At 43.3% G+C, this 16,384-nt stretch overlaps 2 protein-coding genes across 2 annotated transcripts in view; one reads left to right on the forward strand and one right to left on the reverse strand.

Moving 5' to 3' along the window:
* Window positions 1–16,384, forward strand: part of LOC140487787 (receptor-type tyrosine-protein phosphatase delta) — a 2,436,480-nt gene that overhangs the window by 871,552 nt on the left and 1,548,544 nt on the right. The window lies entirely within an intron of this gene.
* tmem186 (transmembrane protein 186) lies at window positions 2,114–2,713 on the reverse strand. The gene is given in 3 exon segments (XM_072591304.1): window positions 2,114–2,187; window positions 2,190–2,368; window positions 2,469–2,713. Coding segments are annotated over 3 exon segments (498 nt in total).

Consider the following 16,384-nt stretch of genomic DNA (forward strand, 5'->3'; position numbering starts at 1 on the left):
AAGTGCAACCAAAAGAAGAGGAGGAGGTTTTTAAGAAAATCAAAAAGGGAGTGCAAACGCCCACACCCAATATATACATGGTCCATGGACTCCACAGCACCACAGAACAAGCAGTTGGGCTGGGAGAATTTCTTGTCCTTTATTTTCTCTTCTTCTTCACACACTGATCCAGATCCCTCAAGAGCCAGCTCTCAGAGTGAACAGAACTTCTGACACTCCTGTTTTCTTTTTTTTGTGTGCAGGTGTGAGACATAGTGAGAGACACAAGGTGCACGAATCTTTATTCAATTTCCACCACGAGGAAGATAGGAAAAACACCCGAATGGCCAGTGACAAGCAGTGCCCCTCACAAAAGGCAATGCTGTGTGAGCAAAACAGTGAATGGGAGGGTAGGGATTAAATCAAAATAGAGTTGGAGGGGGAAGTAATGCACTCCGCTCCCTGCGGCACCCACCACTCCCTAAACAACTCCAGGGTGTTGATGGACACTGCGTGCTCCTTCTCCAAGGACACCCGGGCTCTAACGTAACCCCGGAAGAGGGGCAGGCAGTCGGCCCTAACGACCCCCTCCACGGCCCGCTGCCTGGACCTGTTGATGGCCAGTTTGGCCAGGCCCAGGAGCAGACCCACGAGGAGGTCCTCGGACCTGCCCTCCCTCCTCCGTACCGGGTGCCCGAAGATCAGGAGCGTGGGACTGAAGTGCAACCAAAAGCAGAGGAGGAGGTTTTTAAGAAAATCAAAAAGGGCGTGCAAACACCCACACCCAATATATACATGGTCTACGGTCTCCACAGCACCACAGAACAAGCAGTTGGGCTGGGAGACCTTCTTGTCCTTTTTTTTTGTTTTTTTTTTCTTATTTTTTTGCTCCTTCTCCAAGGACACCCGGGCTCTTGGTTTTTTTTTTTTTCTTTTTTTTTTGTTTCCCTTAACCCCCACACTACCACCTAAGTGCGGTAGTGCTTATTTTTATCCCCTGCACCCATAGTGCGTGTGTGCAGGTGTGAGACACAGTGAAAGACACAAAGTGCACAAATCTTTATTCAATTTCCACCACCAGGAAGATAGGAAAAACACCCGGGTGGCCAGTGACGAGCACTGCCCTTCAAACCACAGGGCAATGATGTGTGATCAAAACAGTGAAGGGGAGGGTAGGGACTAAATCAAAATAGAGTTGGAGGGAGAAATGATGCACTCCACTCCCTGCGGCGCCCACCTCTCCCTGAACGACTCCAGGGTGTCGGTGGACACCGCGTGCTCCTTCTCCAAGGACACCCGGGCTCTAACGTAACCCCAGAAGAGGGGCAGGCAGTCGGCCCTAACGACCCCCTCCACGGCCCGCTGCCTGGACCTGTTGATGGCCAGTTTGGCCAGGCCCAGGAGCAGACCCACGAGGAGGTCCTCGGACCTGCCCTCCCTCCTCCGTACCGGGTGCCCGAAGATCAGGAGCGTGGGACTGAAGTGCAGCCAGAAACAGAGGAGAAGGTTTTTAAGAAAATCAAAAAGGGAGTGCAGACGCCCACACCCAATGTATACATGGTCCACGGACTCCACAGCACCACAGAACAAGCAGTTGGGCTGGGAGACCTTCTTGTCCTTATCCGTTAACCAGGATTACCTGATTGGACCAGATTATCAGCTCCAATCAGGAACCCATATTCTATGTGGTCCACCTGGCTGACCTCATGAGAATCACTGAGGATCTAAAATTGCCAACTGCTACAGCCTTGGAATAATAGCAAAGCAAGGCTGGGACTGCAAATACAGACTGCTTACAGCCCCTGGGCTGCTGCAAGAGATAGACATGACATCTTCACAGAATTGCTCCAGTGTGGAAGCAGGCCATTTCACCCAGGTAGGGCAAGAATGCTTGTCTCACAACAGTTTGCACCTCTAAATGGTTAGCTCCAATAACTGGATTTGGAAATACATGAGTCATAATGACAATGGAGCATACATTCATACTTCAAGAAGGTGTGGATCTAAATACTTAAGAAGGCTAAGTGCCTGCTTTCAGTATGTCTTGGTTAATTTCAACATTTCAGCATATTTTAAATTTGTCCAACATAACGTTACAAATTTCATCAGGATGCCAATGAGTGAAATCATTTAATTAACTATTACCAAATACTTGAAGGAATCTTTGCTTATCAACTACCTGCCCAAACTTACTTGTGAAATAAAAATCTCAGTTTTATTATATTGTTTAAACTGTAAAATAATTTAATTTGCTGTGTCCCCTGTATTTCCAAGACACATGACATCTTGAACAGCAACATAAAAATCAACTCTTCTTCCCCAAAAGGTCAAATGTGAAACCTTTAGAGTGGTTCTAGAGCCATTTAGAAACAGCATTCCTATGAATCGTCTTAAATATTACCGCATGAAATAAAGTTAAAAATCACACAACACCAGGTTATAGTCCAGGTTATGTATGATTTTTAACTTTGTACACCCCAATCCAACACCGGCATCTCCAAATCATGAAATAAAGCATGAGGACAGCAAAGTCTGATAATCCAGTGATATAAGCAAGGAGAACATATTGCACTTGTTCCTGCAGGTAAAAATAATAAAATGTGGGTACAAGTGTGACAGTTATGCTAGTCTGAAGTACTTTTAGCTGCGAAGCAGCTCTCAGGAATCTTATTCCATGAAACATATGTATCATTGTGAAGTGTTCACTATCTGGACTTTTGGGCTTTGGCTCCATCCTGTGTTCCAGGACATTTACAGATATTTGCCGGTGTAGCATGTGTACTTGTGACATAACACACCTTTCATATTCTTTAAGATGAAGCTTCATTGCTTGAAGATATTGTACAGCACAAGTCTTAAAACGCCCACCAAAAATAGCAAACTTTTTCTGGGTACTTGATGTACACAGTGACAACAAAGATTTTGCCTGGCAAGATGTTTGCTAATAACGGAGTAGGCGACTAAAAGTTAACACCTGGCTCGGGGACAGTGGCCTACAAACACCGCTCATGAGAAACTGCAACATCGCATTATAGCCGACAGCAACTCGGTCACCGACCCGGGATCAGACACTCTGGGCGGGACAACCACCAACTGGCCCCAGCAATGCCATAACGGCCATTCAAGTTATGGCACCAAAATGAAGATCTGGACCCCTCCAAAGGGGCCTCTTGGTTCCAGATTGGTCAAAGGAATCATGAGGAGAATGGTCTGTTTAAAGCAAGTTACCAGTTTAATAAAATCAGGCAGCCTGGAGCAGATTTGTCCAGCAACATGGAGGTTAAAAGCTTCTGTGTTCCGTGGAGAAATGACGCAATTACATTAAAAAAATTACACATTATTTATATGTTTTTTAAGAGATAGTACAGCCTTAATTATGAGAAAAGACCAATTGCATACAATAAGGTGACATGATTTACAGCAGGTTAATCCAATGATATTCCCCGGGAAAGGGTTCTTAATTTACATAATTCGGAGATGCTGGTGTTGGACTGGGGTGTACAAAGTTAAAAATCACACAACACCAGGTTATAGTCCAACAGGTTTAATTGGAAGCACACTAGCTTTCGGAGTGACGCTCCTTCATCAGGTGATTGTGGAGGGCTCGATCGTAACACAGAATTTATAGCAAAAATTTGCAGTGTGATGTAACTGAAATTATACATTGAAGAATTGATTGTCTGTTAAGCCTTTCATCTTTTAGAATACAGTGATAGTTTCACTTCTTTCATGTGTAAATCACAAAACCCTTTTTTTTTAAAGTTGCATTCTCGGGTTAGCTGTTAACAATGGTGATAGCTAGACAATATGTTGAAGGTGTTAGCCCCCGTGTTCTCTGTCTATGACCTGATGTTTAGATTCATTCTAATCTAAAAAGTGAGATCACAGAGTTTTACCTGATTCATGCAGTTTTTGAGCTCAGAATTCTACATGAATGTATGTAGTTTTTGAGCAAAGTGCAATTAACTCTGCAAGTACAAAAAAATTCACCACACAAAATATATGTGTGCATGTGGGTCTTTGTGTGTGTGTCTGTCTGGGGTGGGGGTTGTGAGTGTGAGAAAGTGTGTGTGTGTGTGTGTGTGTGTGCAGAGTGTCTTAAATCTGTGAGGGGGTGCATGTGTGGGAGTGTGTGTATCTATAAGGGTGTGTGTGGGTGTCCGTGTGCGCGTCTGTGTGTACCTGTGTCCGTGTATGTGAGAGTGTGTGTGTGTAGGAATATCTGTGTGTGTGTGTGTGTGTGTGTGTGTGTGTAGTGCAATGGTGATCACCTGTCATATGACATGAACGCAAAGTCCCGGTTGAGGCCCTCCCGATGGGTACTGAACTTAGCTATCAGCCTCTGCTCGGCCACTTTCCTCTGCTGCCTGTCCCGAAGTCCACCTTGGAGGATGGCCACCTGAAGGTCTGAGGCTAAATGTCCTGGAACACTGGAAAGGAAAGTGGCCGAGCAGAGGCTGATAGCTAAGTTCGGTACCCATAGGGAGGCCTCAACCGGGACCTTGGGTTCATGTCACATTACAGGTGATCACCATTACATTACACACACACAGATATTCCTACACACACACACTCTCACATACACACGGACACAGGTACACACAGACGCGCACACAGACACACACTCCCACACATGCACCCCCTCACAGACTTAAGACACTCTGCACTCGATTCTTCAATGTATAATTTCAGTTACATCACACTGCAAATTTTTGCTATAAATTCTGTGTTACGATCGAGCCCTCCACAATCACCTGATGAAGGACCGACGCTCCGAAAGCTAGTGTGCTTCCAATTAAACCGGTTGGACTATAATCTGGTGTTGTGTGATTTTTAATTTACATAGAGCACCATCCCATGCAAGCAGTTCAAGGTTAGTTCGAATACCAAATCACTGTCTTATGATTCACATTCTGAAAAATCCATTGTTCTCTCTTATCTCTATCTATATGTAACCAACTTAGCAAATCATCAGTTCAAGTTCACACAGTTAAATCATAACTTGCAGCTGTTTTGTTGTGTTATTTTAAATTGAAAAGTCATTTTGTAGTTAATAAAAATCTACAGATACTTGTTGCTTCTGACAACAGCCTAAATTCAAATTTTAGATCCTCATTACTACAATGTAGTTAACAATGAACAGCCCTCTAACATCACCGAGAAAACCATTCAGTCCAAGACTGATTGCAGATAGGATATAAACGCTGACCTAGCCAGTGGTACACACACTCCATGAAAGAATAAAGAAAGACAAGAAGAAAACTATTGGTAGTAAAGCAAGGCTGCCTTGTTCGTGTTAATGAGGGCCAATATGCAAGAATTGACATATCTATCTGGGAAAGGATTTCTATTGTATTAGTTTGAATTATGGCTAAATTCTTCCAAATTTCTGTCGGTTCCTTTCCAATGGTCTTGCAATTCAGATTACAGGTATTTGTCAGTTCTATTTCCATTCTGAATGAATTTGATGGAGAACAAATGAAGAATCGCTGCTTTACTTGTGCTGAGCTTCTCCTCAGCTACAGGTAGCTATTGGAACTGTTTTTATTTCAGGAATTACAGATTGGCACATCTGTGCCAATGGAAAGGGATAGGAATATACCACAGGGCAAGAGTTATAATTCAGGGAAAGGCAATTCTGATGCAATTAGGATGCATAGAATGGGGAAGGAAACTGCAAGAGATGGGCACAATTGAAATGTGGAGCTTATTCAAGGAACAGTTACTGCGTGTCCTTGATATGTATGTACTAGTCAGGCAGGGAGGAAGTGGTCGAGTGAGGGAGCCATGGTTTATAAGGAGGTTGAATCTCTTGTCAAGAGGAGGGAGAATGCTTATTAGATTAGATTAGATTAGATTAGATTACTTACAGTATGGAAACAGGCCCTTCGGCCCAACAAGTCCACACCGCCCCGCCGAAGCGTAACCCACCCATACCCCTACATCTACATTTACCCCTTACCTCACACTATGGGCAATTTAGCATGGCCAATTCACCTGGCCTGCACATCTTTGGACTGTGGAAGGAAACCGGAGCACCCGGAGGAAACCCACGCAGACACGGGGAGAACGTGCAAACTCCACACAGTCAGTCGCCGGAGGCGGGAATTGAACCCGGGTCTCAGGCGCTGTGAGGCAGCAATGCTAACCACTGTGCCACCGTGCCGCTTATGTTAGGATGTAACGTGAAGGCTCAGTTCGGATGCGTGAGAGTTAAAAGCTAGCCAAGAAAGACTTAAAGAGAGAACTAAGAAGAGCCAGGAGGGCACGTGAGAAGTTGTTGGCAGGTAGGATCAAGGAAATCCGAAAGCTTTCTATAGGTATATCAGGAATAAAAGAATGATTAGAGTAAGATTAGGGCCAATTAAGGGCAGAAATGGGAAGTTGTGTGTGGAGTCCAAGGAGATAATGAATACTTTTCATCGTATTCATACTGGAAATAAAACAATGGGTGTAGGTTTGCTCGCTAAGCTGTAGGTTTGATATCCAGACGTTTCATTACTTGGCTAGGTAACAATATCAGTGGCAACCTCCAAGTGAAGCGAAGCTGTTGTCTCCTACATTCTATTTATATCTTTCTCCTGGATGGGGTGCCTGGGGTTTGTGGTGATGTCATTTCCTGTTCGTTTTCTGAGGGGTTGAAGATGGCATCTAAATCTATGTGTTTGTTTATGGCATTGTGGTTGGAGTGCCAGGTCTCGAGGAATTCTCTGGCATGTCTTTGCTTAGCCTGTCCCAGGATAGATGTGTTGTCCCAGTCGAATTGGTGATTTTTTTCATCCGTGTGTAGGGCTACAAGAGAGAGAGTGTCGTATCTTTTTGTGACTAGCTGGTGTTCGTGTATCCTGGTGGCTAACTTTCTTCCTGTTTGTCCTACATAGTGTTTGTGGCAGTCCTTGCATGGAATTTTGTAGATGACGTTGGTTTTGTCCATGGGTTGTACTGGGTCTTTTAAGTTTGTTAGTTTTTGTTTGAAAGTGTTGGTGGGTTTGTGTGCTACTAGGAAATGAACAGGAAATTACATCACCACAAACCCCAGGAACCCCAACCAGGAGAAAGATATAAATAGAATGCAGGAGACAACAGCTTCGTTTCACTTGGATGTCGCCACTGATGATGTTACCTAGCCAGGTAATGAAACATCTGAATATCAAACCTACAGCTCAGCGAGCAAACCAACACTCTTAACCTCAACCTGAGCAACAAACCTTCACAAACCTTGCAAGAATAAAACAATGTTGTTGAGAATACTGGGATACAGGCTGCTAGACTAGACGGGATTGACGTTCACAAAGAAGAGGTGTTAGCAATTCTGGAAAGTGTAAAAATAGATAAGTTCCCTGGGCCAGATTGGATTTATCATAGGATTCTCTGGGAAGTCAGAGAGGAGACTTCAGAGCCTTTGGCTTTGATCTTTATGCCGTCTTTGTCTACAGGAATAATGCAGAAGACTGGAGGATAGCAAATGTTGTCGCCTTGTTCAAGAAGGGGAGGAGGGACAATCCAAGTAATTATAGACCAGTGAGCCTTACTTTGGTTGTGAGTAAAATGTTGGAAAAGGTTATTAAAGATAGGACTTATAATCATCTAGAAAGGAATAAGTTGATTAGGGATAGTCAACACGGTTTTGTGAAGGGTAGGTCATGCCTCACAAACCTTAGTGACCAACAGGTGGATGAGGATAAAGCAGTTGATGTGGTGTATATGGGGTTCAGCAATGCATTTGATAATGTTCCCACAGTAGGCTGTTGCACAAAATACGGAGGCATGGGATTGAGGGTGATTTAGCGGTTTGGATCAGAAAATGGCTAGCTGAAATAAGACGGAGGATGGTGGTTGATGGAGTTCAGTTACTAGTAGTGTACTGCAAGGATCTGTTTTGTGTCCACTGTTCCTTGTCATTTTTAAAAAAGACCTGGATGAAGACATAGAAGGATGGGTTAGTAAATTTGCAGATGACACTGAGGAAAGTAGACTTGTGGACAGTTCCAAAGGATGTTGCAGGTTACAGAGGGACATAGATAAGCTGAGAGGTGACAAATGGAGTTTAATGTGGAAAAGTGTGAGGTGATTCACCTTTTCAGGAGCAACAGGAATAAAGAGTACTGGGGTAATGGTAAGTTGAGCAAAGAGATCTCATTGTCCATATATATAGATCTCTGAAAGTTGCCACCTAGGTTGGTAGGGTTGTTAAGAAGGCATATTGTGTGTTAGCTTTTATTGGTCGAGGGATTGAATTTTGAAGCCATGAGGTCATATTGCAGCTGTACAAAACACTGATGTGGCCGCACTTGTAGAGTATTTGTGGACAGTTCTGGTGACCGCATTATAGGAAGGATGTGTAAGGTTGGAAAGGTTTCAGAGGACATTTACCAGGATGTTGCCTGGTATGGAGGGAAGGTCTTATGAGGAAAGCTGAGGGATTTGAAGTTTTTTCATCAGAGAGAAGCTGAAAATGTGTTGCTGGAAAAGTGCAGCAGGTCAGGCAGCATCCAAGGAGCAGGAGAATCGACGTTTCAGGCATAAGCCCTTCTTCAGGAATGAGGAGAGTGTGCCAAGCAGGCTAAGATAAAAGGTAGGGAGGAGGGACTTGGAGGAGGGGCGTTGGAAATGTGATAGGTGAAAGGAGGTTAAGGTGAGGGTGATAGGCCGGAGTGGGGTTGGGGGCGGAGAGGTCAGGAAGAAGATTGCAGGTTCGGAAGGAGGTGCTGAGTTTGAGGATTGGGACTGAGACAAGGTGGGGGGAGGGGAAATGAGGAAACTGGAGAAATCTGAGTTCATCCCTTGTGGTTGGAGGGTTCCTAGGCGGAAGTTAAGGCACTTTTCCTCCAGCCGTCGGGTTGCTATGGTCTGGCGATGGAGGAGTCCAAGGAGCTGCATGTCCTTGGTGGAGTGGGAGGGGGAGTTGAAGTGTTGAGCCACGGGGTGGTTGGGTTGGTTGGTCCGGGTGTCCCAGAGGTGTTCTCTGAAATGTTCCGCAAGTAGGCGGCCTGTCTCCCCAATATAGAGGAGGCCACATTGGGTGCAGCGGATGCAGTAAATGATGTGTGTGGAGGTGCAGGTGAATTTGTGGTGGATATGGAAGGATCCCTTGGGGCCTTGGAGGGAAGTAAGGGGGGAGGTGTGGGCGCAAGTTTTGCATTTCTTGCGGTTGCAGGGGAAGGTGCCGGGAGTGGAGGTTGGGTTGGTGGGGGGTGTGGACCTGACAAGGGAGTCGCGGTGGGAGTGGTCTTTTCGGAATTCTGATAGGGGAGGGGAGAGAAATATATCCCTGGTGGTGGGGTCCATTTGGAGGTGGCGGAAATGATGACGAAGAATGTTGAGAGGTGATATAATTGAGACATATAAGATAATTAGAGGATTAGTTCGGATGGACAGTGAGAGCCTTTTTCCTCAGATGGTGATGGCTAGCACAAGGGGACATAGCTTTAAATTGAGGGGTGATAGATATAGGAAGATGTCAGAGGTGGTTTCTTAACTCAAAGAGTTGTCGGGGTCTGGAATGCCCTGCCTACAACAGTAGTAGACTCGACAACTTTAAGAGCATTTAAATGGTTATTGGATAAAGATATGGATGAAAATGGAATAGTGTAGGATAGATAGGCTTCAGATTGTTTCCACAGGTTGGCACAATATCGAGGGCTGAAGGGCCTGTCCCTCTGCTGTCAAGTTCTATGTACTCTGTTCTTAATCTACCAAGTCTCTCAACACTTATTATAATATCATACAGCTGGTCGTAAGAACATTAGAATAGAATCGGTACTTCATCCCAATTATAACATTCATTGAAATTGTGCTTGATTTCTGACCTAACTTCATATATTTGTGTATGCTCCACACCCCTTCACAACATCAGATAACAAAAATACATGAATTTCAAATTTATAATCAGTTATAGATACTGTATCGGTTATCAATTGCAGGAGAGAGTTCCAAACTTCAACTCCCCTTTCTGTTTCCTGATTTTCAATCCTGAAAGGATAGGTTCTAAGTTTTCAATAATGCCCTATTCTCTTCGACCTCTCAATCTGAATACATATATTCCTTCTGTCTATCCTGCGTATTCCTCTTGATTTCTTGAGCGTTTTGTTTGCATTACCCTTGACTATCTGAACTCAAAGGGAATATGAAGACAATTTTGTTTAATACCTGGATTTAATTTAACCTTTAGTCCTTCTATTTTCAAGGCTGATATATCCCTCCTGAGGTGTGATGCCCAGAACTGTGCACAGTGCTCTGGATGTGGTACAGGATTTTAAGCTGAAGAATGACTTCTACCCTTGGTATTCTCAGCTTCTGAATAGAAAGATAGACATTTCACAATTTGTTCTGGTTGTTTTCTGTCCCTTAACTAGAATATAGGTGCTGTAGTTGGCCATTGAGCCTACTCTAGCTTTCAATACATTCATGGATGATCATCTACTTCAAAACCTTTTACCTGCAATATCCCCTTTTCCATTTGCATCATTAGTATTAAAGATCTGTTAATCTCTACTATAAATATACTCAATGATTGAGCTTTCAATGCCCTCTGGGGCAAACAGTTCTAAAGATTCATGATCCACTGAATGGAAAATGGGAAATGCAGGATTACAGAGATGGGGTGTTGGGTCTGGATGGGAAACTCTTCAAAGTTTCAGTGTGGACTTATTGAGCCAAATGGCCTGCTTCCAGACTGTAAGGATTCAATGAAACCATTGGTTCAGCTTGAATTGAACTTCCTGCCCTATTATGGGCACTATATTTTGTGAAACCTATGAAGTTGTTTCAAAGGATGCAGAAAAAAATTCTGAAAGCAGGTTTACGAGTGAGTGGCTTCAAGTATGTCGATAAGTTGGAGAAGCTGGGATTGCTCTCAGAGAGAAAAGGAAATTGAGAGGTGATTTGAATGAGGACTTGAAAAATATGAGGGGATACAACAGAGGAAATAGAGAGAAATTATTCCCATTGGCTGAGGGTTCAAGAAGTCAATGACTTAATGTGTTAGACAAAAAGTAAGCAACATGAAGAACTTACTTTTTTTTATAATATATTTTTATTCAGAAAAAATAGATTATTAAATATTACAACAAATACAAAACAATGCTATTCAAAACAGTACAAAAATAGTACAAAACTAAACCCAAATAATAAAAACAAATTCCCCAACCACCCTCCTATACGAATGTATAAACATATACAAAAAAGTATAAAATTTAAAATAAACCTAAACTAGCTATTTAACTGACTAAATAAATATCTAACAACAAACAAATAAATAGTAATAAGTCAGCCCAGCCAAACAAAACACTCATACATTCACAGTTCCTCCTCCCTGGATATTGGACTCATGAAACACAATCGTTACGGCTATATAAAAGCCCTTATTAGTGTGGCAGATAAATCTGTGTCCAGGTATTTCAAAAAGGGTTGCCATGTCTTGTAAAAATTCTCAGTTTTGTGGTGTACCATATTTGTGAGAAAATCCAGGGGAATATGCTCCATAACAATCTTCCGCCAACCCGACAGGCCTGGGGGGGGTTTCTGATATCCAACTCACAAGATATTCTTCCTTGCACAGAATGTAACAATATTGAAAAGTTTTGCCTTATGCGAGTCTGCAGGAAATACAATGGGTAGGCCCAAAAGGAGCGAAATAGGGTCCTTCTCCACCCCTACACCTAAAATCCTCTCCATTGCACCCACCACAGCACTCCAATATGTTTGAAGCCTGTCACAAGACCAAAGACAATGGGTAAGAGTACAAACCTTGCACTTGGGGCATGCTGAAGATACCCTGGGTTTAAATTTTGACACATGGTCTGGGACTAAGTGGACCCTGTGGCGAATCTTCAACTGTAAAGCATGGGTCCTATTACAAATTGATATCTTCCTTGCATTGTCCCAAATATCCTCCCATGCCTCTGAAGAAAGTTCAACACCCAGCTCTCTTTCCCACATCTTGCAGAGTCGATCAGACTCATCTGAGGTGGCATCCCCTAATTGGTGATATAGAGGACTGACAGAGAGTGTGCTCTTAGCCCTTAGTACCCCTCTTTCTATGTCAGATTTGTAGGGATCAGTCAAAAGTGTAGTCCTTTTTTGAATAGAATCCCTAACTTCAAAAAAATGAAAGAGGTCTCTATTAGGTAACTCGTACTTCCGTACTAACTGATCGAAGGACATCATTACATCTCCCTCAAATAAATCACCCATGCAAGATATACCCCTAGCTGTCCAATGTTTAAATCCTGAATCTATCATACCTGGTTGAAAACTCGGCATAGCCACTAAAGGTGTAAACAAAGATTTTTGCCAATATTACCTTCCCTCTGCTGAATTGCCCTCCATGCTTTAACAGTATTGATGACTATTGGGTTATGGCAATATTCCCTAACTGTCCTCACCTTGTCCAAAAACAGCAAACTGGTAAGGGGGCACCTTGCCTGGGAGACTTCGATATCTAGCCATATTGAAAGAGGGTCCCCACAAACCCGATCACTCACGTAGGTCAAAAGTGAGCTTAATTGGTAATTTTTAATGTCTGGAAGGTCTACTCCCCCCAATCTGTGAGGCAACTGCAGTTTGGCTAATTTAATGAGGGGCCGTTTATGGTGCCAGATAAAGGAGCTGAACCAACTGTTCAGTCTTCTGAGTGTTTGTTTATTGAAAATCAGGGGGAGCATCCGTATAAGGCATAACAAGCGAGGGAGAATATTCATTTTAATAAGCGCTATCTGACCCAACTATGAGACTGGAAGTGCGTCCCTTATTAGGAGATCTTGTTAAATTATTTCAAATAATTGAGTAAAATTGGCTTTGAACAGCCAATCCAGAACTGGAGTAATGAATATGCCCAAATACACAAAACCCCCCTGTGACCACCTAAGTGGGAATCTATAGTCACTGTCAAGAGCCAACTCTTTCGTAAGACCACCCATAGGCATAGCCTCTGATTTAGCAAAATTAATCTTATATCCTGAAAAAGCGCCAAACGCGTGAATGCATTGTATCAGGCAAGGCACTGAGACTGCTAGATTTGTCAAGAAAATTAGAACATCATCTGCATACAGCGAGATCTTATGTAATTTTGACCCCACTTCTGGAGCTGATATATTGAGATCCCCACGAATGGCCTCTGCCAACGGTTCAATCACCAATATAAATTGTAATGGTGAAAGGGGCCAGCCCTGTCGGCCCCCCTAAAAATATTAAAATTGCTTGATTGTATCCCGTTGGTAATGACGGCAGCGAGAGGTACACTGTCGAGAACCTTTATCCATCTTATGAAAACTTCACCCAGACCGAACCAGTCTAGAGTATAGAAAAGGTACGGCGACTCAACTCGGTCAAGTGCCTTCTCTGCATCTAAAGAAATCACCAGTCCCTGTATTGACTGCTGTTGGCATGCTTGAATTACATTAAGCAGCCTCCTAACGTTATTGGAAGATCTGCGACCCTTTATGAAGCCCGTCTGATCCTCTATAATAATAGAAGGTAACACAGTCTCCAGCCTTAATGCAAGAGCCTTAGAAAGGATCTTAAAGTCCACACTTAAGAGTGAGATGGGCCTGTATGAAGCACAGTCTTCCGGATCCTTCCCTTTTTTAAGGATAAGTGAAATATTGGCCTCCCTCAGAGATGGTGGGAGACAAACATGACTGTATAAATCAATAAACATATTCAGCATCAGGCCTGACAGTATACTTATAAATTCCTTATAGAATTCACTGGGAAGCCCATCAGGACCGGACGCCTTTTCACTCTGAAGCTGCCTCACAGCTTCCTGCACTTCTTGCTCTGATAATGGGGCATTGAGAAACGAATGTTGTTCGGGAGTCACACCTGGGAGCTTCAGATCTCTAAAAGAGGATTCCATTTTGGCCTGCCCTCCTCACAATTCTCAGATTGATATAATTTAGAGTAGAATCTCTGGAACGCCACATTAATCTTTTTAGAATCACATGTTAGGTTCCCAGACCCTTCCCTAATCACTGTAATGGTTTGTGGGGCACTTCTCTTTCTGGCAAGGTATGCTATGTATTTGCCTGGCTTGTCACCATGCTCGTATAACCTTTGCTTTCCAAAAGCCAACTCGTTCTTTGCCATCTGCGTGAGCACGGAATTTAGTATAGACCGCAGTGCTGTAATCCTCTGTAGTTTGACCAACGAGGGTCTGTCAAAATAGACCTTCTCGGCTGCCTTCAACCGTGCTTCAAGGAGACGTTGCTGCTCACCCTTCTGCTGCTTCCTACTTGTGGAATATGAAATAACTAACCCTCTGGCATAAGCTTTGGCAGTTTTCCAGAGAACAGATGAGCTATCGACCGAGCCTATGTTGATGTCTAGGAATGCCCGAAATTCCCTAGAGAAATACTCCATGAGAATAAAGGGGTGCATTTGCTAGTACCTTGAATCCACTGTAACATCCTTAATTTTAACCATGAGGTACACTGGAGCATGATCAGAAATGGCAATATTACCAATCGCACAGGATGCCACCAGATCCAGGGTTACCGCAGGGGTCAGAAAAAAAATCAATCCTCGTGTGACATCTATGCGGATTGGAGAAAAACGTGAAATCCCTACCTGTAGGGTGGAGACACCTCCAGACGTCCACCAATCCTAATTCCCCAGACAAACCCAATAACTGTTTAGTTTGTGCCGAGGGTATTGAGGGACCTTTAGGCAACCTGTCTACTGTGGGGTCCATGAGGCAGTTAAAATCTCCCACTATAATGATGTGCCGAGACTTGAGACTTATCAGTTTAGAAAAAGCATCTACCAAGAATTTAAGAGGATGAGGTGGGGGACAATAAATATTTAAAATGCCATATTCTTCCCCATTTATCAAGGCTTTAAGAATTACAAACCTCCCATATGTGGCTTTAACACATTTCAACAATTTAAATGAGAGATTTTTCCTAACCAATATAGCCACTCCCCTACTTCTGGTATTAAATGATGAAAAATAAACTCGGTCAAAGCCATTCTGCTGTAATTTCAGATGCTCCTTGTCATACGAATGTGTCTCCTGTAACAAAGCAATATCCACCTTCTCCTTTCTTAGACTCAAGAGTACCTTCTTCCTCTTAATTGGTGAGTGACTTCCCTTGATATTCCAGGTACACCATTTAATCAAATCATTAGCCATAATCTTCTGCAATTACATTTAAATTCCAGAGAGGAGGAACCCGAACCACAAATTGCTGAGCCTTAGTGTCACATGATCCACCAACTATAAAAACTACATAAACTAAAACCACTACATTTAACAAACATGCAAAATTATTATAAATAAAAAACAACAAAAAAATGCAAACAAACCAATATACAAAGCGCCAATAGCACTGAGTAGGGGAACTCACCTCCTGCCCAGAGGGGGCAACTACCCATCCCGAACTGCCCATAAGTAAGCATCTAACCATCTCAACCACATTCACTTCTCCCAGCTAGAGCCGCATCGCAAGCACAAGCTAAAAAGAATAAACACCCCATAGAATATCAATATGAATAAAAAAAAATTCTTTCATTAAAAAAGGGGGAATAAATACCCCACCCATCCTTTGGTATGTCCTAACTTAGAAATTTAAAATGTACATCTTAACCACCGCCAGACATAGTTTGAACCAACTTGTTATCAATAGAGGTAAAAAAAAGGGGAAAAACAAAGCTCCAACTGGATTTCCTCCATTTCTTTTACAGAATGATAAACGCATACCTAAGCAACAATATTTATACATACTACAATTGTTTAACTTAGGTTCGTTTGTCCACAAAGACTCTTGCCTTCTCCGATGTGTCAAAGAGATGCATGGATCCATCTAAGGTGATCCGAAGCACTGCCGGATATCTCAGGGAGTACTGAATCCCCAGCTCCTTCAATTTTCTCTTGACACCATCATAAGATTTTCATTTCTGGATCACCGCCGCTGAAAAGTCCTGAAAAGACATGATCTTAGACCCCTCTTAAATTATGGCCTTTGGATCCTTCCCCTGGAGTCTGGAAGCCTCCATGACTCTCTCTTTATACAGGTAATGATGGAACCGCACCAGGAAAGGACGAGGGCGTTGACCCAGACCCGACCTCCCTGCTGCGACCCGGTGAGCCCTCTCTATCTTCAATTCTCTCATGCCAGTCTCCAAGTCAAGGAATTTCGGAAGCCAATCTTCAACAGATTCCACAGGCCGCTCACCTTCCTTATCCTCAGGCAGAACGATGATCTGAATGCTTTTTCTCCTGCCCCTGTTTTCAAGATCGTCCACTTGGTCACGCAAATTACGAACCTGCGTCTTCTGGGCTTGGATCTCTTCTTGAATGAACTGGCATCAGCTTCCACCACTGTGACCCTGTGGTCCACTTCATCCGTCCTCTTCTCCAGGTCTCCCAGCTGCTGCTCATGCTTCTGCAGCATGAGAGAGACTG

The sequence above is a fragment of the Chiloscyllium punctatum genome, chromosome 2, assembly GCF_047496795.1.
Source record: "Chiloscyllium punctatum isolate Juve2018m chromosome 2, sChiPun1.3, whole genome shotgun sequence".
Lineage (NCBI taxonomy): Eukaryota > Metazoa > Chordata > Chondrichthyes > Orectolobiformes > Hemiscylliidae > Chiloscyllium > Chiloscyllium punctatum.